The following is a 24,221-nucleotide window of genomic DNA, read 5'->3' on the forward strand; positions in this document are numbered from 1 at the left end:
GCTCAGCAAGGGCCAGGGTTTGCCCCCAAATGCACTGAGGGGTCTAGGGGGAAAAAAACCAGCTGGAAGATGTGATCCCAAGTAAACCAGAGTGAAGTGGAGGAGCTGAAGGTGGGGGGCAGAGGTGTGAGATGGAGTGAGTGGCTCTTGGGGTGCACCTGGGCTGTTTTGGGATGGAAGGTGGGCAAATGACAGTGGGAGTGATGGGGTCAGAGGAACCAGTGAATGAAAGGATGAAGGTGATGGGGCCTTGGGGGGCAGCGGGTGGGGCACAGGGGCCCATGGGGATCCTTGGGACACAGGGACCGCCAGGGGCACAGGGACACCCAGGGCGAGGCACATCCCAGGGGTCACCTGGGGACAGCAGGGACCGCCAGGGGCACAGGGATCACTGGGGAGACAGGAAAGACTGGAGGACAGCTGGGGACATCGGGACCGCCGGTCAGCAGTGACACCCGGGGCATAGGGACCCCAGAGGACCCCCGGGGACACGGGGAGCCCAGAGGAGACGCGGGGACCGGCGGCGCCCTGGGGACACGGGGAGCCCAGAGGAGGCCCGGGGACACAGAGCCCGGCCGTGCCCTGGGGACGCGGCGAGCCCGGAGGGGACGCGGGGAGGGGCGGTGTCACCCGGCTCCCTCCGGCACCGCCCCGTGCCGGCGCGGGGAGGGGGCGGTGCCTGCAGCTCGGCGCTCTCTGATTGGCCGAGCAGTTCTGATTGACGTGGGCGCCTGACCGGCGGGGCGGGCGCTTTGCGACGGCGGCGCTTGACGGCGGTGGCGGCGGCGGGTGCGGGTCCGGGCGGGGGCGGCCATGCTGCTCACCGTGTTCTGCCTGCGCCGCGACCACTCCGAGATCACCTTCAACCTGCAGGTGGACGCCGACTTCGAGCTGCAGAACTTCCGCGCCCTTTGCGAGCTGGAGTCCGGCATCCCGGCGGCCGAGAGCCAGGTCAGGGCCTGCCCCCGCCCCGAGCGCCGGGGAGGGCCCGGCCGGTGCCCCCGGGCTGGGAGCGGCCGTGCCTCTTCTCCCGCAGGGTCGGGGTCTCCCGGGCTGGGAGCGGCCGTGTCCATCCGGGATCCGCCCCGGCCATCCGAAGTTTGGGGTTGTTTGGGGCGGTGGGTCCCTCCTGGTCCCTCCCCTCGCGGACCTTTGGGGTTTGGGGACAAACAAACCTCGCTTTTCCCTCAAAATCCGCTCGGGAGGGGCTCCGAGCCCCCGGTGCCTGAGGGTGGCCTCTCCGCGAAAGGCTCGGTCCGCGCCCGCCGCGCAGCTGAAGGAGAGAAGATAATGTGGGTTTGTTTTGGTTTGGTTTATGTTGAGGTTTCGGAGGAATTTGATGCTTCAGCGGGGCAGGAATTGGAGCGAGGGGAACAGGAGTCAGAACGCGGGGGCCCGTGGTATCCTCAAAGCCCGGGAAACGGGGCTGAAATGTTCGGGAAAGGGTTTATTTATCCCATCAAACCCCTGTCTGGTCTGGGGCGGAAAGGGCACATTGAGTCTTTTCCTCCCTTTTTTCCACACAGGTGTGGGGACCGAGCAGGCACGTCCGTGTGGTTTTCCCAGCAAATTCCCCCTCCAGCCCGGATCCAGGGCTCGCTCGTGTGCCAGAACACGGGGGAGGCTGCGTGTGGGGGCGGCTCTGGGCCATCTGTCTGGGCTTTGCTCATGTTTTGGGTTCAGTCCCGCGTGTTTGGCCGTTCCTCCCCGCTTGTCCTGGGCAGGGCGGTGTCGGCTCCTTCTCTCGGCGCCGGCCGTGCCTGGCAGAGTTTGTGGAGTTTAGCGGTGGTGGCTTTTGCTTCCCGAGCCTTTTCCCAGTCTAAATTAACAAAGTGTTTTTCCAGCCAAGCCAAGATTAGTCAGCGCTGGAAGAGCTGGTGCAGGGGCAGCCCTGGGGCTGTGGTGTCCCTCACCCAGCAGGTTCCCGGTGTTTGGCTTTCCCTCTGCCGTGGGAGAGCCTTGTTTTCTGGAATGGGAGGTTGGTGGTGACAGAGAAACAGTCTCAGAGCAGGGGCAGGAAATCCAAGTAGGGTGGATTCTCTTTTAGGAAAAAAACCTCTTGATTTTGGGCAGTTGTAAAGGGAGAACCCACCTCACACAGAGGTTCCCAGCAACCCTCCTGTGGCTGTCACAGGCATCAGTGAGCTCCCAGGTCTGGGGACAACCCCTGCGTGGGGAAGCTCTGCTGTGGCTTTGACATCTCCAGGCATGAACTGGAGCATAAACTCCTCGCTGTCACCTTTGTCCCTTGTGTCATGGTGACCTGCAGCTCCGGGTCTGGTTTAGGGTAACGAGGGGTCACTTCTATGTGTATTTTTGTCAGGAGTTCCCTTGTTTGAGTTTTTCCAGCCCAGCTGACCTGTGTGGGGTTTGGGTGCTGCCAGCCCCAGGCGAGGGGAGCAGCGCTGCGCTTTTGTAGCCACCTCTGCTTCCTTCTGCTCTTCCATCTGCCACCCGTGCATCATCCTGAGCCGCGTCGTGCCGTGCCTGCCAGGCTGGTATTTGTCACTCCTCTCTCTTCTCTTCCTGCCTGGTGTTTGTGAGGTGTTTTGAGGACCTTCAATGGGGAGAACACATTGGACATCAGGAGGAATTTCTTCACGGGAGAAGGGTGCTCAGGCCTTGGCAGGGGCTGCCCAGGGAGGTTTGGGGTTCCCATCCCTGGAGGTGTCCAAGGAAGGCCTGGACATGGCACTCAGTGCTCTGGGCTGGGGACAAGGTGGGGATTGCACCTGATGATCTTGGAGGGCTTTTCCAGCCTCAGTGATTCTATGAGAAAGTTATAAAGATACAAGTTATCAGAGAAGCAGCTCCTTGTGTGGAAGGATTTTGCATTGTTAAATCACAAATAGGTGGTTTTACATTTACCAAACTTGGCTGTTTTCTACCCTTTTCTCTCAGCCAAGGTAAATGTTGCATTGAAGGCGCTGTGTTGGCACGAGAGAGGATGAATTTCATTGTAAGGGTCATGCAGGGTGGAGTAAACCACTGAGTATGTGGAGGAGGGTTAATCCCAGCCTTGTTCTCTGCTGGTTTGGGCAGTGAATTCTGAGTGCTGCAGTTTGGGGTGGGGCAGGGAGCTGTGAGGTGTCCAAGGGACGCTGTGGGCACAGGTCTGAGATAACAGAGGTAGCTACTGGTGGCTGTGGTGATAAGAGGAGCTGGGCGAGGCGAGTGGAAATAATCTGACTTTCCAGTCTCCTCCACACACCAAGGCCATGGCTTTCTGGGAGAGGGGACAGGAGGCTCTCAGCAGAGCCACACTCTTCATTCCTTCCCCTCATTTATTTTCTCTGCGTGCCCTCCATCTGTGCCATGCTCAGGAATATTTGATGGGCCCAGGAGTTGGCTTGATTGATGGCTGCAGGTGGTATCCAGCACTCCTGCCTGGGGTTCCCTGCTCCACGGGAAGGTTCTACCCTCTGGCATCGTGCACAATGAATCCATTGGTGCCTGCATCCCTGACTGAGTCACCTCCAGAAGAACCCGTGTCTGGTGCCTGCCAGCCAGCAGAACTGCCACCAACCAGACAATCAAAAGGCAGCAAAATCCAATCAGTTTGTTTTAAGAGTGGGGCAGAATGGGTCAAGAGTGGATTAATCTCTGCTGCTAATGGACGTGGCGAGTGCCAGGCGCTTAATTCATTGTCTGGGATGTAAGGCTGAACGCTCATAAATCCAATCCCAGCAAGATGACAGAGGTAAAGCCTCACTTAAACTGATTACCTCGTCTCTGCCAGAGTGTCTGCGCAGGGAATGTGCCATTTCAGATTTGGGTGTGCAGCTGGGATTTATGACACGCTGGCTGTGCTGTGGTGGCACTGCCTCAGCCAGTAACGTGAGAGGCTGTGCTGGGCTCTGCCAGCACCAGCTGACCTCGGTGGTGCCTCTGGGGTGTGGGGTGGAGGCCACTCACTTTCAAATGGGACCTGGGGTGTGAGGCAGTGCTGAGGCTGCACACTTCCTGAGGAGGCAGGAAGCTTGGTTCCTGGTTCCATCGTGTGCATTTCCCCAAATCTCTGATTGCTGCCCCACAAGGTTCTGGTCATTTGTGTTCCTCCTGCCTTGTCTTGCCTTGCACTGCTGCTGCTGCTGGGTCTCTGCTGAGTGCTGCAGGGAGAGTGTGTAAGATGTTGGAGTTGCTGGAGTGAAGCAATGAAAGTCTGTAGTGTCAGCCAGACCTGAAGACAGGTAGTGATTGGGTTTTTGGATCTGCTCCCTGTGATAGCATCAGGCAGAGCTGCAGCCCATCCCTGCCAGGACTGCCAAAGCTGCTCCCACGTGGCTCAGCCAGCCCCAACCTGTGGCAGATGTGTTGTTGCTGAACTGGCCTTTTCCAGCCCCAAAGAGTTTGGCTAAACAAGGTGGTATTTGTGAAATTTGATCCTGTGCCTGAGGGGTTTAGGCCAAGTTCTCCATACTCTGGGCTGCTGCCAGGGCAGGAGGTGCTGGGCTGATCTTCCTGGTCTCACTGTGCTCCAGTGACAGCACAGAAACCTTCGTGTTGCCAGATGCCATTTCTGGGAAATTCTCTTCCAGGCTTATGTTACATTTTGGGCTTTCCCACAGCTTAGGGCTTCTGTTGGTATTACAGGTCTGATATTCATGGAAATGTTCCTTGGGGATTATTCACCTTTATCTCAGTGTTTTTATGTTTAGTCTATGGACCCCTTGTTAAAGCAGGTTATCAAAGTAGAAATGGATGTGACTTTGTGTTTTGATTCCCTGCGTGGACTGATGGCAGTGTTGGGAGAGTTGCATCACTGGAGTGAACTGGAAAGCACTGAGCTAATGAATAAGGTCCCTGTAAAACTGGTTATTCTGGGGAGCTGTGTTGTGGCAAGATGCAGAATGATGGATGTTGGGCTGGATCTACCTGGGTTGGTGCTGCTGGCATGTCTGCAGTTGTCCAGGGTCAGTGGGTGCTGATTTGGGGCAGGGAACGCTGCAGAAAATTCCTGTGGCTTGTGTAATCGTGGAGTTTGGAGTTTGGGAATGTGGACAGACAGTCCTGGTCAAGACATGCTTCCCTCTAATGATCTTGGCCTCTGATCAGGGGAGAGCAGCCCTTCTCCATGGTGCCACAGCTGGATTTTGGCAAGCCCAAGCCCGTGTTGTCCAGGCAGGAACGAGTCGAGGCCCTGCTGTGCCTGAGGCCTGTGAGGACATCACACCTTCCCTTCTGAAGCTTGAGATGGATCCGCAGGATTTATTGGCATGGTTTTTTTTCTTCTCCTATAACAAAATAACATCTTGGTTTTGTTTTAACTTCCCTGCCCGGGGTGCTGGTGCTCTCCTGGCACAGATCGTTTATGCCGAGCGGCCGCTGACCGACAACAACCGGTCCTTGGCCTCCTATGGCTTGAAGGACGGCGATGTGGTGATCCTGCGCCACAAGGAGACGGTGGAGCCACGGCCTTCCATGCGCTTCCCAGGTGAGACAGGCTCCTTGCCAGCTCTGCCTGAGCCTCAGGGATTCATCAGCACCTACCCAGCACCAGCTCTGGCAGTGTCCTTTAGCACAAAGTGCTGAGGGGGGTAGGGTGGCTGGGGTGAGTCAGGGGGGCTTGTAAATGACCCAGAGGGCTTCTGATTCAGTGTTTTACTCTGAGGAAGGCAACACCATTTTACTGTTCCTCTGGGGAGGTGTGGAGGCAGTGAAGAGGTGACTGGTTCAGAACAGGCTTGGTAAAGGTGTGTGAGTTTCCTACAGCCAGCAGTTCCCTTCCTGCTGCATTTGATGGCACAGGTGTGCGTGGCTCAGACCCAGGAACAGCCTCTATGGATGTGTGTCCTGAACCTGTCCAGTGGTAGATTCCCTGAGAAGCCACATCTTGCCAAACCCAGTGGCTTAATCATGTGTGCATGCCAAAGGCTCCTCTAGGAATGCCTGAGTGGAGCCCTGTGCCTCTGTACTGCCTTCCACAGCTGCTCCTAGCAAATCCCAAACATAAAATATCCCTAGGAAAGGTGCCACAGGCTGAGAAGGGCGTGGGAGCATTGCTGAGGTCCTCATCCTGCCTCAGCTGGAGGATGGGTACCTGCAATGCAGGTCTGCAGGAGTGTTACTACTTTTTTTTCCCCCTGCTTATTTTAACCCAAGAGACTCTGAAGTGCCTCAGAGCCACTGGGTTTAGCCCTGTAGTCCCTCCATGAGGAATTCACGTTTGTGAAGCAGGGAATAACTAGTCAGCAAGTGCATTTCAGGGGATTAGAAATGGGGCAGACAGACGAGACCAGTTACATAAATGAGCCAGCGTTGCTAACCCAGTAACCCGGGGACGTGGCTGTGCTTCCATCACGAACTGCTGCTCACAGAATCTGCTCTCGTGCAGCGCTGAGGGCAGCTCTTCCTTCCTGTGCTTTTGCCAGCAGAACTGCAACCGTGAAGCACCAACATTGTGCCCTTCCTTTCAGGTCTGCCCAGGATCGATTTCAGCAGCATCGCCGTTCCCGGGACATCCTCGCAGCAGCCGCAGCCCCCGGCGCAGCGGCCGCGCCCCTCGCCCCCGGACGCGCCCTCGTTCCCTCAGGGCCTGGACAACCCGGCCCTGCTGCGGGAGATGCTGCTGGCCAACCCCCACGAGCTGTCCCTGCTCAAGGAGCGCAACCCGCCCCTGGCTGAGGCCTTGCTGAGCGGGGACCTCGGTGAGCCGGGCTTGGGGCTGGGCTTGGGGCGGGGGCAGCTCCCCCGTCAGGGGCAGCCCCGGGGGTTTAACAGGCTGGGATGTGCTGCATTCCTTGATAAAAGGTGCCAGGTGGGAGCACTCAAGGCAGAGGTCCTCCATTTCTGGGTGTATTTCTCCTGCTTGGCATCTTTAATATCCTCTTTAATATCTCCTACTCAGAAATATCAGAGGCACAGACAGTTTGGATGTCTGTGAACACAAGTGACTCAGCTGCTGATTTTTACACTAAGATACTCATTACTGCACGTTTCCCAATAAAGGTGGTGTGTTTGCTGCATCCCAGCTGGGACTCAGCAGGGAGCAGCACACTCCAAACCCAGCTCTGTCCATAGTGACCTTGTGCTGTGGTAGTGAACTGCAGAAAGGGAGAGGGAAAAGAACAAGGAAATGGTATCTTTTAGGAACTTTCTTAATAGGAATAGTCATAAATGTGTACATTTCTGTTAATCTTGGAAGTGTCTGTGTGTTTTGGGCACAGTTGAAACCTTGTCCTTCATTTCCTCTGTAGCTGATGTTGGTCCCTTGTTCTTCCTGTGGTGAAAGATTTGAACTCTGGTGTCATTTAGGTGTGAAAAGAGAGGAGTTTTGGGCTACAGTAGGTGAACTCCTGAACCTCTGCAGGATGTTTAGTTGGGAAATAAATCCTGTTGAGTGTGGAGAAATAAATGAAGAGAAGGAGCTTCTAGCAGGAGATTTTATCCACTCTCAGGGTTAGATCTGAGTGATTTCTGCCTGTAAGAGGAAAGCAGAGAGGAACTTCATGGACGTTGTCAGCCTGTTCTGTTTTTAACTCTGCCTTTAGTTCATATCCAGAGCTGAAGCTTTCTTTGCACTCTCAGGCTTTTTTGTGCATCTTGCTGGGAGCTTTTCCCATCACCTTAAGCAGGGGTGCTGCTCTTGGCACAGGAAACCAGAGGTTAAGCCCAAGACACCCAGAACTGGCTCCTCTGCTGCTCTGCCTGATCTGTGGATATCAGACTTTGACCCAGTTGTGCATTTTCAGTCCCAAATTGCCGCATTGGGCTGTCAGGAGGAAGTGGTTTGGGCTGGTTTTCCCTTGCTGTGCTGCACTGCTGCTGCTGGCAGTGTTTGGGCACAGATCCAGCTCAGCTCCCAGCTTGGATTCCCAAATATCTGCAGAGATCCGTGCCCTGTGGCTGTGCTGGATGAAGGCACCTGCTGTACAGAAGCCTGATTTCAAAAATCCAAACAGTCAAAGGCTATACCCAACGCCTCCCTGAGCACATTACAGCCTTTGAGCCAGATCTGCTTCCAGGGCTGCCGAGGCCTTTTGGGGACGTACGTGATCCCATTCAAGTAGTAAAACATGGCCAGAGGCCATCTGGAAAGTGGGAATCTAAAAACTGATCTTAAAATGTGCATTTAGACCTGGCTAACACCTCCTGGTTCCAGTGGTAGGCATTCAGCTTTAGGGATTATAATCTCTGGTTTTGCCATGTTCCTTGGGTTTGAAAGGAGTTTTGTCATTAGCCTTTGTGTGGTTTTTAAAATGTTTTTCTCTATAAAAGTGTTTGTGCCAGGAAATTGAGTTTGATTGTGCAGTGTTTGGGTAGGAACATGAGGAGAGCGAGCTCTGTCCAGTTGCTTTTCATCTCGGCAGGTTCCCAAGTTTGCCACTGATCCTCTGAGGTCCTTCCACGCTGCACTCAGAGGAAGCTTTTTTCTGTGTGCTGCTGAGTCTGTTCCTCAGCTGGCATCAAAAGAAGCGTTTGCTGTGCCAGAATTTGATTTGCAAGAGTAATTTCCAGTAAAAAGCATTTCTTTATCTCCTTGTTCCCACAGAGAAATTCACCAGGGTGTTGCTGGAGCAACAGCAGGACCGAGCCCGGCGCGAGCAGGAGAGGATCCGGCTCTATTCCGCTGACCCCTTTGATCTCGAGGCACAGGCCAAGATAGAAGAAGACATAAGGTAACAAACCAAAGGCTTGTAGGCATTGGGGTCCTCTCTGGGGGAGAAAAAACTGCTCTGTGCTTCCATCCATGGTGTTTTCTCTTCAGAGAAGGCAGAATCTAAGCACATTCCTTGTACCAAGGAGTTTGTTTGCAGGGCAATGCTCTGTGCCAGCTTTGCACATGGGAAGGTTGGGATTTGGGAACATGGAGGTGCATCCCATCCTTGAGATGTGTCCCACTGAGATCACAGAGTGTTGTTCCCTGTGAGGGTGGGAAGGCCCTGGCAGAGGCTGCCCAGAGAAGCTGTGGCTGCCCCATCCCTGGAAATGTTCAGGGTTGGACAGGGCTTGGAGCAACCTGGGATAGTGGAAGGTGTCCCTGCCCATGGCAGGGGGTGGCACTGGGTGGGCTTTAAGGTTTCTCCCAGCCCAAACCAGTCTGGGAGTGTGTGATACGAGGTGACAGCACTGTTGTTTGTGCTGTCTGTGTGAGTGATGTCTTGGAGCTGCCTGAGCTGCTTCACTGGAGCACTTGTGGAGAGCACATCTCCTCTTGAGGCCGGTGCCTGGGGCGTGTTTTGAACCCAAGAGCTGGGCTGGTGCTGTCTCCCAGCTGAGCTCTGCACAGCAACAGGGCATTGTTCCTCCCAGCTGCCCTCGAGATTTGGTTTTGCATCCTGCTAATTGTTCCATGTCTGGCTAATTCACTGATGAGAGGCTCTGCAGAAATGCATCCTGCTCATCAGCTCGCTCCCTCTTGCTGCCTTCCAGATGTAATTGTGTTGGGCTGAGGCTTGATTTCTTCAGCTAAGTGGTAAATCCTGGAGTCAGTTCATGGCTGGTGGTTTTCCCCTGATAACAAAGTGACAAAGTGTCTGTCTGCTACAGACCCATCGTTGATCAGAACCAGAATTCACTGGTGGTAGGAGTGCTCTCACATTGCAACTGACAAGGTGTTGGTGCCAGATAAACACCCAGAAATGCAGAAAATAGATATTTGTAGCTAGTGAAACATCGCTCAGAGGCACAGGAACGCTTCCCTTCTTGCTTAGATGAGGGACAGATAAAGGGGATGTGCCCAAGGTTCTGCAGCTGTTTGGGCTGAGCCATCCCCAGATTTCACACCCCACTCAGTGAAAAATGAAATGGCATCAGAATTGCAGCCTTTTTTCCCTTTGTTTGGGAGATAAAGCAGTTTTGGATGCAGTCACTACAGATGCCCATCACCTCCAAGATTATCCTGGGGCTGTGAGGGATTTCTTGAAGAGCATTTTTTCTGTCGGCTTGAAACTGCACCAAGGGCTGGTGCTCATGGTGGTGTTCTTTCTGCTATTTTGCTCACCTCCCTCCTTTCCTATGCCTGGAAAAGGAAAGATACCAGGAAAACCTGAGGATTTTAATGTTCAGCTGCTGTGTGGGATTCCAGTGATGTAGCTATTGGCAACACCTCTGTGTACCCTTGGCATGACTAATGAATCCACAGGTTTTTTGCTTTGAGTTCTCCAGGTTAACATGGATGTCAGGGTCCTGTTGGCAACATGAGGCTGTCAGGAGCTGAGGTGTGAGTTAGGCAGGGGTTGGAAGGGGGCAGTGGCTGCTGGGGAGTGACTCACTGTCTCTGGACTTAGCTAAGATCATTCCTAGCAATCTTCAGCTCCCAGGTCTGTGTTTCATTAAGGAAGCAGCCTTTGCTGTGGTTAAAATGTGTGTTTGTAAGATGAGCAGCAGCAGGTGGGATTTCCAGGTCTGTCTGTGAATCAGAGGGATGTTACAAGGTCTGGATGACAGAAATTTTGGTCTTTCTCTCTCTTCTCCACAAAATTCAGGCAACAAAACATTGAAGAGAACATGACGATAGCGATGGAAGAGGCACCCGAGAGCTTTGGGCAGGTGGTGATGCTCTACATCAACTGCAAAGTCAATGGACACCCCGTGAAAGCCTTTGTGGACTCAGGTGCTTTCTCCACACTCTCCATCACTGAGGGCAACAGTAAACATTCCAGTAGTGTTCCCAAAAGATCCTACAATAAAGCATGGAGCACTTTACTGAACCCTGAGCACAGCCTGGGAGAGCAGAGCAGACTGTTGGGAGAAGCAGTGTGGGAACACCCTGGATTAGGGCTCCTGGGAGAGTTTCTGGGACTTCCATGCCTGGTAGGTCTCTGCCATGTGCGTGTGTCTTATCTCATTTTACAGACAGGGAGATTTCACACGCCTTTAACGTGGTAGTTCCCATCCACATCCTGCAAGGAGAAGTTCTTGGGGTTGTTCCATCCCTACAGTAATGGTCAGTGCTGACCTGTGTGTGGGCAGCCAGGTCAGCACAGTGGGATTCACAGGAAGCCTTTATGCCCTGGGGCAGGTGGGTTGGTTTCCCAGCCACTGAGTGCCAGATCTTAAGCTCTTCCAGGAGAAAATTTAAGTTTGTGCTGAGCCATCAGGATTTAACACGAGTTCTGTTGCTGGTAGGTGCCCAGATGACCATCATGAGTCAAGCCTGTGCTGAGAGGTGCAACATCATGAGGCTGGTGGATCGGCGGTGGGCTGGCATTGCTAAGGGTGTTGGGACACAGAAAATCATTGGCAGAGTGCACTTAGGTAAGTACTGGCATTTTTGGGGCAGCTTTAGCAGGGGTTTGACTGCATTTCCTGCAATCTTGGCACTGAGGATTGGTGCTGTAATTGCTAGGAGCTCCTGCAGAGTAAGATCAAAGTGCATCTGCAATATGTTTGTTTGTCTTGGGCACAGAACTCTGTCTCATTTTATGCTGTAACACTTGGGGGTGAGGGAGTCCCAGCTCCTGCACACTGAGGACACATTCTCTGGTGCCAAAACCCGAGGTGAACATGAAACACCACAACCTTCCCTGTTTCAGGTGGCACTGCTGGGCAGGGTGAGCTACTCAGGAAGGGTTCCCACACAGTGCAGTGTTTGCTGTTCCTTTGGAAAGAAAAGCCTCTGTGCTCTTGTGCAGCTTTTCTGGATGGAAGACACTGCCTTTATTACCAAAAAATCGATTCTGTTTGCTGTTGCTGCTACTTAGACTTGTGGTCTAATAAACTGTTTGCAGCCCTCAGGGTTGGAGGGTCAGAGAAGCAGGACAGGAGGTTCTCAGGCACATCAGCTTTTAAAATAATTACTCTGGGACCATGGCAGGCCTGGCAGTCCTGGGGCTTGCACACGGCCAGACTTTCTGTGACCAAAACAGTGCATCAGAGTGCTGGTTTCAGATTCTCCCAGACCTTTCCCTTCCCAGGAAGAGCAGAAATCAGATTTGTTGAGCTGTAGTGGGAACTTCTCTGCCTTGTGTTTCAGCTCAGGTGCAGATCGAAGGGGATTTCCTGGCGTGCTCCTTCTCAATCCTTGAAGAGCAGCCCATGGACATGCTCCTAGGACTGGATATGCTTAAGAGGCATCAGGTATCAAAACCTCTTTTGAAACAGTTACCTGGCTCTTGCAGGTTTAGTGAGAAGTGCAACATAAATGCCTGGCCTGTAAATTCATAGGATTTTCCTGGGGAGAGTTGATGGTGGATTATCTTCCAGCCTGGAAGCACATCCATCCTGGACAACTCTAGGGTGTCTGGCTGCTGCCTGGAGCTTTTTGCTCTGATCAAAGATGCTCAGAGCTTTCCAGCAGAATGATTTATTACAAATTGAGCCAGACAGGGCCCTTTGGTTAGAGCTGATACTCCTGGCCCACCCTTACCTGCTGCACGCCGTTCCATTGGAGATGGATTGCCTGACCTTTTGTCTCTCTTTATCCCTGGGAGCCACCTGGCTCTCTGCACGCCCTGACACGTGGATGCTCTCTTGCAGTGCTCCATTGATCTCAAGAAGAACGTGCTGGTGATCGGCACCACGGGCTCGCAGACCTCCTTCCTGCCCGAGGGGGAGCTGCCCGAGTGCGCGCGGCTGGCGTACGGCGCGGGCCGCGACGACGTGCGGCCCGAGGACATCGCCGACCAGGAGCTTGCAGAGGCAATACAGAAATCTGTAGAGGAAGCAGGTACCAGCAAGAGCTTGCTTGAAACAGGAATCTGTGCATTTTTTTCTGCTGCATGTCAGGATGTCTGTGAGCAGTTCCCCTTCCGGCTCCTGGGAGCAGCACCAGCCAGTAAACAGTGGAGAGAAGGGGTTTTATTCTTGCTTGTGGCCTCTGAGTGCACTTCTCTCTTCCTTCCTAGGCTGTAAAACCTGCATGGAGGCATTCAGGGCTGTTAGCTGTTTATTTGGTGCTCTCCCTGCAGCTTCCCACCTGCTCTGGTTTCCTGGCCTTCAAGCTGTGGAGGTTAATGGTTGTCTGTGGCCGGGATCATGTTGTAGTGCCCGGCAGGGATGTGGCTCAGCTGTGCTGCTGCTGCAGCCTCGTGTGAGCACAGCTTTGGGGAGGCTCCCAAAACCCTGCTCTTATTGGCTGCACCACGTAAAATAGAGCAGCTGTAGCAGTGACAAAAGTTCATGACAATTTTTAGAATTCACACTATTTCAGCATTTTTCCCTGGAATGGTGCTGGTGCCCTTGGAGGGGGAATTGCCTCCTTGCAGTTGCTCAGAAGTTCAAAAGCTGAATTCACATCCTCAGCCTTAAATATGACCTGCAAAGAGAATTTCACCCTTCTGCAGTTCTGTTCCCAGTGTTCCTAGAATCCAAATGCTGCACAGATGGCCACATGGAGTTTTGGTGGCCGCAAAATTGAGCGAAGTCATTTTATTTTCAGCCAAATAGCTGAAAGCTGAACTATGAGCCAAAACCAGTCTGAAACTCAAATTTTGTGTTCAATTCCTCCCTTAGTTCAGCTTTTAGCTGAAGGGGAAATTCATTATTTTTTCCCTGCTGTTCCAGAGAAGCTGTGAATACCTCAGGGTGTATTCCTTAAGCCTTTTCCAAAACTTTTAAAGATAACATTTTATATCCAAGAGTTCTCTAGAGACCTTTGAATTTTACTGCTCATTTTTCCTCTGAAAGAACGCAGAAATTCTGCTTCCTACACACATGTAGAACTCTTTGCTGGGTCAGATTAAGCCTGATCAAGTTGATTTCAACATTTTTCTTGCTAATTTTTTTAAGACTCTGGTGTGCCCATATTTAAAATTGAAATGAGAGAAAAAGATTTAACCATATATTATATGTATATTTTTATATCTATTAGATACTACAATTTATATATATTTATATAGCAATACAACATATATGTATATATATATATATATATCTAGTTGAAATGCACTTAATTTTTTCTTTAACACCTCCCAGTTACTGTTTGACAACCCAAAGAGTAAGCAGTTAGTTATAAATAATGAAGTTGATAACATTAAGGGGAGCACAGGACTGCACTTATTGCTCCCTTTGGCCCATTTTCTTCCATCCTAAGAATATAAGTTTTCCAGAAATGTAAAAAACCTCAGAAGGATGGTCTGGCTTTAATGAATCAGTAAGAAATAGTTTAAATGTGTGACTTTTCTAGCCAAATTTGAATGTTTATTAACTGAAGTTGCAGCCAGCAGAGAGAAACACAAACATGGGTTTGACCTTGTGATGGGGTTTTGATGTCGCTAAAGGTCAGGCTCAGGAGCTTGGGCTTTGTCTGTTCCCACAGCCTGGCAGGCATACATATCAGTTCTTTCCTGTGAAAACCTGGAGCCTGATGGAGCCTGGGTTAGCTTTTGGAATATATTTCCACTTTGGATGAGGCTTTGCAGATATTATGGTTGGTTAAATTTAGTTCTCAGTTGAAAGAGAACTAAATAACAAGCATACCTCAGCCCAAACTATGAGTCTTTACAATAAAAGTATTTTAGACAAGATTTTTAAACAGAAAAGTGCCTGAAATTACTTAAATCCAAGCTGCTTATGTACCACATATGGTTCTAAGGACCACGAGGCTTTGTTCAGGCTAGTCAGCACTCGGACACTTTCTGTTGATGCTGAGCCCTAGAGGAATGTAAAAGATTTATGGCAATAGGAAATCCATTTTGTGTGTTCACTTAGTGCCCATAGAACACCGAGGCACAGAACTAAAGTGGCTCTTGTTCAGATTGACTGTGACAGTCCTGACAGTTCTAGACACAGTACTAGCCTCTGGCCCATGGGCTTTTGTTGGCTGTATCCAAAAATGTCAGCACATTCCTTTTTTCTCTCTTCCAAAACTTGAGTTGCTGCTAGGTGGTACCAAGAAAACCAAGAAAGGAAAAAACAGAAAACGGAAGAAGGACAGAAAGAGAACGTGATGCAGCTCCAAAGAAGCTCAGCTCCCCACAACACGTGTGTTCTTTTATAACTGGAGCAATTTTTGCTGGCTTCCAGGAGATGGTACAACACAAATGGCTGCCTGCACCTGGAGGCTATTAAAGTGCTTGTTTTGAATGCACCTGGATTATCCTTGAGCTTTATTTAATCCCCTGAAGTCCACTTTAGGGAGCCTCATGATTTCTGTCAGCTGCTTTGCTGATGGTTCAGCATCTATGGAAGGCAGCTGAGATGGTGGTGGAGTGCTGGTGGGGTTCACTGAGATCCAGGACCTCCACATCCTTATTTACCTCTGAGGGCTTGATGCTCTTTTGTGCCAATTTCCCACCACTGAGGAACTCAGTGATCATGGAGGATTTACAAACCTGGCAGCAAAACTGGAGCTGTTTTGCTGAGGAGGAAGTGTAGCCAGGCAGCTCATCCCACACACACCTTTTCATCCAGGCAGCCTCAGTCCAAGTCAGTGCCACCACAAACAGCTCAGGCTGTTCCTGGTACAGACAGGAATTTATCCCTGATGGTGCACTTCGTGGGGAAGAGTTTGTTCCTGGTTTTAGCTGGATCAATATTCCCTGGTGGGGCTGGGACTCAGCTCCTGTGCCTACTCCAGGGGCAAGGATGACACTGAGGAGAGCTTGGTGGAAAACCAGCTCCTGCTGCTACCTCAATGCAAATCCCTGATGTGTCTGATCATACCCTAATTAGCGATCCAGCAGGTCAAAAGACAGTTCTGCTTCCTCCCTGAAGGGTTGGTTTGGAGCAGAGACATGAATGTAATCATTCCACATAGAAACAGAAAGGATCCCTCTGGTTTTCATCCATATCCTCTGTCACAGAACTCTTTGCCACCCTTAGGAAAGATGAGCAGTGGGGTGGTGTCACAGCAGGTACTGCACTGGTTTTAGTTAACAGAGAATAAAAGAAACAGATAACAAAAGGCCGAGGACAGAAAGGCAGGTTTCTGTTGTGTTGTGGAATTTAGAGGGAATTGTGGCTGGAGGTGTAGGCATGGCAAGCTGTGCCCCAGTACTCCTGTAAAAAGAGACTCCAGGAAAACCAGTGGTGTGTGTTTAAGACCACTGAGTTTGGGAAGGGGAAGGGCAGCAAATCACAGAGCACGGAGCCTGGGTGTGTGATCTGTGGGGCCAGGACAGGCTCTCCTGCAAAGGTCGTGTGAGTGATTTAACGAGCGCCGGAGCGCTGATACATCAGCGAGATCAGACTGTCAGCAAGATAAGGTCACTTAATCTCCCCTGATAACCACAGCCAGTGTTCAGTGCTTCTGATAGAGGTCTACAATCCATCTGCTGTCTGTGAGGACAAGGAAGCAGCAAGCTGGGCTTTTGGCTGCTTCTCCTTTGCTTTGCTCTTCTCAGCCTGGGCAGCAGTTCTTTGGGGGGTTTCTTTCCCCCTACAATCTGTACACTTCCCTTTAGCAGCCAGCTGGTGTTTGGACACCTTCTCTCGGGCCTGATGGCACTGCTGGGAATGCAACCCAAGAACTGTGTTGCCATCTCAGTTCCCATATCCCTGAAATGTGTCTCCTGAGTATCTCCAGCCAAAGGCAGAACAAATGAGTATGGCACATGTGTGTTATATTGTGTAGAGTTTACCAAGTGTCTAGTATCACCCACTGACTGGTCTGTGCCATAGACAGTACAGAACAGACTTTAAATTGTGCTCTGGCAGAGTTATTCTTGCCTTGATGTGCCAAATTTGCCAGGCAGAATCTTTCTGGGAGGCAGGAGCTCCTGCAGCCTCCATGCCGTTGTGCCGGACAGTCAGGAGGGGAGCTGTGCAGGTCTGTAACCATGCATGGTGTGTGCTCTGAATGCTAACACGAGTTTGGTGTGTTTGTTTCCTAATCCAAACAGAACGTCGGAAGCCTTGATGCATGTAGTGTGTGTTTACTGCAGCTGGAGTGGGCCACAGACCAGGTATTTAGAGCCACCCGTTCCAGTTTGTGCTGCCACGGTGCTTCTGCTGTGTCCTGACTGCTCCTTTCCTTCTGTCTTCCATAGAGAATAGTGACAAAGAAACTACCTCACTGGAAATGCCCTCATTACCAGCTTCTGATGGGTTTCAAAATCCAGTCCAGTCTTCAGGACTAAATTCCAAGATCTCTAATCCCACAAATCAGTTACTTGATCGTTCTGTCTCTGCCCCTGCTTCAATTTGCTCATCCGAATCCAGCCTTGCAGAGCCCATTGATCCTAGAGCTGTCAAGACTTCTGACTCTTCACCTGAACACCAGATAACCCCAGAAAAAGAACATGCTCTGGTATTACAGCATCATTCCAATAGCTCTTCCTTGGCAAATAATGACCCCTCTCTGCACAGCGGAGATGGAACCTGCTCCAATCCAGCTTGCCTTTCACAGAAGACACTCAAAGAAACATTTAGTGCTGACATTTTAAAGGAATGTAATGCTAAAGAACAAGATCATGGTCAGGAACATCCTCTGGAAGTGACAAAAGTCTATTTGGATGACACTGCTGCCAAGCACAGGCAGGATAAAGATGTCTATCTGTCTTCAAAGCAGGAGCAAAAACATGAGCTTCCCACAGACCATCGGATGTGCAAAGAGCTAGAAAAGGAACATCTTGAGGAGCAAACTGAGAAAACTGACCCAGAACCTCCTTGCTGTGTTGGTGGGGTTGAGAAACCTGCTGTGGCTGAAGCCAAACAGCCAGAAAATCCTCCCATGGAAATGAGAGATGAACTGGAGAGAGCAGGTCTTTCCTGTGTGAAAGGGAGTATCCAACTGTCAGCCTCCTGTAGCCATGTGCACATGGAAGCCATCATGGAAATAGATGCAGTGGAGCAGGCTGCAGCTGAAGCTCAGAGCTCAGCAAGGCAGCAGAGGCAGCAGACTGAGAACAGACAAATTTCCAGCCTGAACTCGGAGGCCCTCTCCATGGAGGTGGAGTTGCTCAAGTCTCCGTCCTCCTTGAGTGATGTCCTGCAGTCTAAAAGCACTAGTGAGATTCCTGCAGAGTACCACGAGTTGGCTAATTTGGCAGCAGACAGCTCTTCCCCCTCCAGCACCCAAGAGCTGGACACGGATGCAGGAAGACCTTCAGAAGAGCCATGTTTCCCTCTAGCATCAGCCTTGAAAGAGCTTCACAAACTCTTGGTTATCAGTCGGAAAGGAGAATGCAAGATCCTTGCCTCAGAAGAAGTCTCCCAGCTGGAAACGGTTCAGAGAGAGCCAGCAGTGCAGCAGAAGGGACTTCCTGAAGGTGAGCAGAAAGGCTTGGATCCAGCCAGCCAGGAACAGAGCTGTTCCTTCCCCGAGATGAGGTCTGAGGGTGGAGAAGCAGAGGGGAGCCAGCCTTGTGATTCTGGCAGAGAGCACATCAGCACTGGGCCCGTCAGCGCTGGGCAGCCTGTGCTTGGGGCAGGTGCTTTAGAGAGAGAGAAGGGTTCAGGTAAGAGCGATGTGGTTGTGCTGAGTTCTGCAGCCACCCCTGGCCAGCAGCAGAGCCCAGAGCAGAGGGAGGTTTTGGCAGGAGGTTCTCAGAGTGCACCTAGTCCAACTTTGGAGCAGAGCATGCCTGGTTCCTCCACACCTGCTTCAGGTGAAGGAGCACCACGGGATACTCAGCGCCTGTTCACGGGAGCACCTGGGAGGAGTGGCAGTGCTGCTCTTGCAGGTCCATGGCCGCTGGGTGGGAGTGAGGAACCACTGCTGAGCCCCCCAGCTGCCTATACCAGACTGACTGAAGCAGGGGCTTCTTCACCCCCTGCTTTCCCTGTGGCTGATGTCGACCGGATCCTTGGTGCTGGTTTTACCCCACAGGAAGCTCTCCAGGCCTTGGAACAAGCGGGAGGAAATGCAGATCTTGCTCTTCTCATTTTGCTAGCCAAGAGCATCGTTGTTCCCACGTAACTGTGGAAGAGGGAGCTGACTGGGGGATCTTTTCTTCTACAGGAGTATCTCAATTACACACCACAATGGACGAGCAGAATGTTGAGCCAGATTTTTTTAATTATTTGCAGCCAAAGTAACACATCTCTTCTGTTTCACTCGTTAGATTTGGGCTTTAAAAGGAAAGAAAACGTCCTTGCATTGTGTGGACAGGATAGCTTTTAATCATGCATACTGGATTAAAACTACTAGTTTTATTTAAATGTACGATTTTAGAATAACCTCCAATGCTACGAATAAAAAGCAGCAGCCACTGTGCTCACTGCCCTGTCCAGCACAAAGCAATTTGTGATGGGAATTGGCCACACGTGCACAGGAGGGGAGGTGCACACCGAGTCCAGTGTGGACTCTGCATGTGTTGCAGCTCCTTGGAACCCAACATCCAGCTGCTGAAATTATTCTGGCAGCTACTAAAGGTGTGTATGTGCTCCTGGATGTGTAAGGCTTTTGCCAGAGGAGTGAGGGGGTTTTTTGGGAGCGTGGGTTTTTGTGTGTGCATGGGGAAGGCTGATGCTTATTTTTGCCAAACCCTTTGATGCTTTGATTTAGAGTTGGACTCAATGATTCTTGTGTGTCCCTTCCAACTCAGAATATTCTCTGATGCTCTTGGGCCAGTGTGTTCCAGTTTACAACATGGGGATAGAAGAAGGGAAGGGATAGAATTTGGTGCTACCAAAACTTATTAAGATACGTTTTAACTTATTTGGAGATGTGCTGGTATTAACTGTAAGGGGAGGCGGGGGGAAGAGTATTTACATTTTTTTCTAGCCTTGCCCACATCATGTTTTTCCTCATGCAAAAAAGAACAAGCTCAACCAGTTTAAGGCTAAACCATAATGATGAATTTGTTTAACAAACCAGCTGTGTGTTATGGCTCTAAATCTCCCTGTGCCCAGGGAGGAATGAACTTCATCTCAGTGGCTCCAAGCAGGGCTGTGATTGGAAGAATCTGCTTTGCTGTGGTTTGTCTGGATGTCTGGGGTTGGGTGGCCTCGTGGCTGTGAATGCCATGGCTGGGGGTGCTGATCTGACTCTGACACCTCCTCAAGAGCGAGGGCTCCCCAGCAGGGGTCACAGAACAAATGCACTGATGTGGCTTCTGCTACAACCAATGTGGCCTTCTGGGATATCTCTGGTGAGTCACCTGAGCGCTGAGGCCTCACTGAGGCTGTGCTGTAGGAAGCCCTTTCCAGATGCTTTTTTGAGGGGGAAGAACTCCTTTGTGATGCTCTGCAAAGCCCCAAAACTCTGTCAGGGCTGGGGAAGGGAAAGGAAGGCGTGGCTGAAACAAAATTTTAAGTAGGAGCTTTGATTCAGTCCCACTTGCACATCTCAGAAGTGGCTTTGTGTTTGGTGTTTGTCTTGAACTTGACACGTTGAGCTAAACCTGGAGCAATGGCTCAGCAGCACCAGACACATTTTTGTTCATGGCTTCCATGTGGTCTTGTGGTTGTCTCAGGCCTGTGTCCTGGTGTTTGTGTTCCCTGTTGCTTGAGCAGGTCTCTTATGTGTGTGCTGGGCTGTTTTTGTGCAGGTGGCATTTAAAAACAACACCGATTTGGTTTCATCTGTCACCTCACAGGAGTCTGTGCTGTCATTGAGTGCTGGTGTCAGATTTGCCTTGGACACTTGGGCAGCCAGGAGATCCTTTGGAGTAATAAAGGGCTTTAAGGCATTCTGCTGTCAAATGGAGCTTCTCCATGAGCGGTACCATCCAGACCTGGAGCTCCCAGACAGGTTTGGCTTATGCCCCTCTGCTTGTGATGCCAGCAGCAGGCACTGCTCCATGAGAGAAGCAGTGCTTGGCTGTCTGGAGCAGCATCCAGTGATTCACTTGAGGCTCTGCTCAAAATGAGTTACTGGGGCCAGACTGCAGCTTTCTCATCTTCGCTGGGCAGGTGGTAGAGTTACCCCTGCTGAAGGTTTGGTTTAATATTCTCCTTCCAATGAGCACCTCAAATCAGCAGAAGCACCTCTGTGAAGGGCAAGCTTGGGCTGGTACAGGAGTACACTGTCAGCAGGTCTCTTTAGAAGCCTTAGGAAATAGGATCTCTCAGAGCCATTCCTGTCTGCATCTGGTTCACCATCAGAAGCAGCAGCAATGAGGCTCCCAGATCCAGAGCGACTTCAGATGGCTGAATCTGCTCCTGATTCACACTGCAGGGCTCGGTGAGGTGGCCCTGGGAGCAAAGTAACACAGGAGCCAGGGGCAGGTTGGCTCTCTTGGATGGGGGAGAGCTGAACCTGCACTCTTTGCCTGTGTGTGGATGTACTGCTGGCTGCTTGGAGCAGCAGGTGTTGGCTACTCAGTGTTGGCCACTCAATGTTAGCCCCTTGTGTCACTGTCTCTGTTTCAGAAGCCATTGCTCAGCTGGCCGCAGTGGTGCTGCTCTGCAACAAGCTGGTGACAGGCTCTGCTCTCACAGCCACGCTGACTTAGGCTGTGCGTACAGAATTTATGTGATAAAAGCTTTAGAGCATCAGCCAATCTGCTTCAGTGCTCACTTTTATTCCTTGTCAAATATAAGTTTTGAATCCCACCCTTCTGCCAAAGCTATATGGAAGCATTTATCCATAGTCCTAGAATTCTGTGAGTAACTCTCCCCAGACTGCTAGAAACAAACCCTGACCCCCAACTGATAAATATTTCTAAAACTCTTTTATCAAGTAGGTCCAAGCCTGGTGATTTAAATCTCTTCATTTCCAAGCCTTGCTTTGAGTGAATGGCTATGTGCTGCTAAATTAGTGAATAATTTTTTTAGGAGCAAGATCTAGTATAAAATTGGGGCAGTGGTGAGTACTTCAGGTAAAAATAAAATGTAACAGAATGTGTGCTTAGCTAACGCTGTCTGAAAGTTGTCTTTGTTTCAACGTGTGTCCTCTCTGCTGCATGCACATGCACATCCTCTGTTCAGCCTCCAGCAGTCCCTTTGCTGCTCCCTGTGCTGACCTGGCCCACAGAGTGGGAGTGTTTATAGGAGAGGATGGATGGCAGAGTGCTGTGGCTTATTGGCTACAGCAAGGGATAGAGGTGCCACCAACAGCTCTTCAGGTTTCCAAGGAGCCAGGTATTCCAGCCTAAAATCGGGCACTTTGTTCTTTTCTCTTCCCCCTCCTCATTAACCACTGCTGCAGTGTCCTAAAGTCACATCACTTAACAAAGGGGTTTCACCACGGCAGTCCAGCTCTAGAGAATAAAGCATGCTCTGAAGCTGCTTTGTAAAGCTGCCAGCACCTGTGGGGACCCATGTGGGTCTGTAGAGCTTCTTTGTGGGTGTGCCCTGGAACCACTCCTGGTCTCTGAGATTTACTTTTTTCCTTAAAAATACTGAAGGAATTCACTTGGCCTCTTGGTGACTGCGTGTTTGTGTACACGAGGCCAGAGGTGAACACAGGGGTGATGTTTAGTGGAATCCCAACATCTGGAAGTTTCTGGGCATGGGTAATTCTTACAAGAGGAGGGAATATTCCTGATGACTGTCCCTGGCATGTTTACCTGCTGCAGGACAGAGCTGAGCTACGCTGTAACCGTGACAATCTGCCTCCTTGCTGTATATGTTTAACTTTCTATGTAGACACTCGGTCTCCAGGACTGTTAACCTTGTATGTCCTCCATGTTCCCCTCTTCTGTGTATCCCTCTTGCTGTCTCCTCTTCTCAAAAGTAGCAATATTTAAGTGTACTTGCTGAATGCTCAACTTCAGATCAGTTTTCAGTAAAACTATGCCATTGATGAACAAAAGGAGGAGCAGGTCCTAGAGGTTTCTTCACCAGACTTGGACTTCCTGCCAAACAGCTCCCCAGAACTCTTAACAGAAATTCAAAGAGGAGAAATCCAGAGGTGTTTCTGCCTGCCACTCTCGGAAGTCAGCTTGGGAAACGAGGTCGGTTTCATGTACATCATTCCCCTCTGAGCGCTCGAGATTTCTTCCTGCACTGTGTAGACGAGGCTTAGTCCGTGACCCAAAGCGCAGCGGTTTGGGTCACACTTTGACTGATGCTTCAGAGTTTTACAGACTCACTTAGGGAACTTGAGGGAATCAATACTCAGGAATCCTAAAGCTGGTTGTGTTTTGTGTCATTGACTCTTGTGGGCTGAACACGCTGCAGCCTCGCAGGCGGCTGAAGAGAGGAGTGGGTGTGTCATCAGTGGGATGTGGTTCTGCCCAAAGTAATACACACTTGATTCTTTTTTGATTTTTTTTTAATACTGGGGGACTGTTTATCAACAAATTACGTGTAAAAAAATTTGATATTTAAAAAAATGAATAAACACTTTATCATAATGTTGCTTGGTTGGTCTGTCTGTATTTCTGAGGTTGGCAGCTCTGCACTCAAATCCTTCAGTGCCTTTTTCCCCAAAGCCAGTGGATTTTCTGTAACATAAATGCTGCCATTTTTAACAGAATGAGTAGAAATCTGTGGGTAAAATTATTGAGAGTGGGAGGGCCTGAGAATAGACTTGAGAAATTCCTGTATTCCCTTTCTTTGGGGATGGGCTGTTGGGTCCTTCATGAAGGACTTGGGAAAGCATCAGAGTAAACATAAAACTTGGCCATGGCATTGTCTGCTGGGAAAGTGAATGGGACACTCCTTGTCTCTTATCTGAATACCTCACTTCCAGCCCAGTTAGCAGATGGAGATTTATTTTTCTGGAGCTGGAAGCTAATTTCTTGGGTCATTAAAAAAAAAGGCATTTAAAGCCCTGGAAAGTTCATTAGAGTTTTAGTTAGAAATAGCTTTTTTGCAGTCCCATTCTCTTAGTGTCACATAGTAGAACAGGTTTTAGTAGGGAGGCATAGAGGATATTCCTCCTCTGAAACTTGGGACACAGTCACTAACCCTAAGGTCCTTTTATGGAGGAACAGTCCCTTTTTCAGATCTAGAAAAACTTCCACTTTTCCTTGTAACAGCACTGAGGTTTTGACCATTTTAAATCCCTGCTAACCAGAGCTGCTGGTGCCAGGTGAGAGACACAAACACAATGGGTTATGATTCAGTGACCGTGACAAACTGGGCAGTGGTTTCCTCCTCACATGTTCAGAGCTCTGCACGTGATGCTGGTGTCACTTAGAGCTAAGTGAGGTCATTAATTATCATGCAAACAACATTTTGAATTCAGTTCTCAGGGTGGGAAAAGGGAAGGTTTGATGTGTGGGCTGCTACGGCCTCATCATACATTGGCCCAAGGGTTGCTGTGATTTCTTCTGCTGGGAGATGATGAATCCTCTGGTTCAAAACTACTTTGGCCACTTGGGCCTTGTCTGTTCTGCTTGATGAAGAGAGTTTTATTTTGGTAATGTGTAAAAATTATGATTACTGGCACAGTTGTGTTCATGCTTAGGATTGTCCCAGTCTGAATTGGCCTGATGTCCTGAAGCTTAACAAGGTTAGGTTGTGGCTGCTCCTGGATCCCTGGATGTGTCCAAGGCCAGGCTGGA

General features: G+C 50.5%; 1 protein-coding gene across 4 annotated transcripts; it reads left to right on the forward strand.

Annotated features, from left to right (window-relative positions):
* Nucleotides 1-786: 786 nt before the first annotated feature.
* DDI2 (DNA damage inducible 1 homolog 2) lies at nt 787-23,074 on the forward strand. 4 transcript variants are annotated; one of them, XM_030963672.1, is made up of 10 exons: nt 787-951; nt 5,305-5,434; nt 6,417-6,647; nt 8,492-8,618; nt 10,428-10,555; nt 11,071-11,199; nt 11,918-12,021; nt 12,421-12,610; nt 16,725-16,787; nt 16,872-17,014. In XM_030963672.1, the coding sequence occupies exons 1-9, from the start codon at nt 814-816 to the stop codon at nt 16,739-16,741; spliced, it is 1,194 nt and encodes a 397-aa protein (XP_030819532.1). In that variant the 5' UTR covers nt 787-813; the 3' UTR covers nt 16,742-16,787; nt 16,872-17,014. The 4 variants fall into 4 exon arrangements, with proteins under 4 accessions (XP_030819532.1, XP_030819530.1, XP_030819531.1 ...); XM_030963670.1 differs by lacking the exons at nt 16,725-16,787; nt 16,872-17,014 and adding an exon at nt 14,757-14,901; XM_030963671.1 differs by lacking the exons at nt 16,725-16,787; nt 16,872-17,014 and adding an exon at nt 14,767-14,892.
* Nucleotides 23,075-24,221: the final 1,147 nt, after the last annotated feature.

The sequence above is a fragment of the Camarhynchus parvulus genome, chromosome 21 (genome assembly GCF_901933205.1).
Source record: "Camarhynchus parvulus chromosome 21, STF_HiC, whole genome shotgun sequence".
Classification (NCBI taxonomy): Eukaryota; Metazoa; Chordata; class Aves; order Passeriformes; family Thraupidae; genus Camarhynchus; species Camarhynchus parvulus.

Excerpts from the sequence above, each read along its gene's own strand:
- DDI2 (XM_030963669.1), top strand. The coding sequence starts at position 16,904 with ATGCCCTCATTACCAGCTTCTGATGGGTTTCAAAATCCAGTCCAGTCT.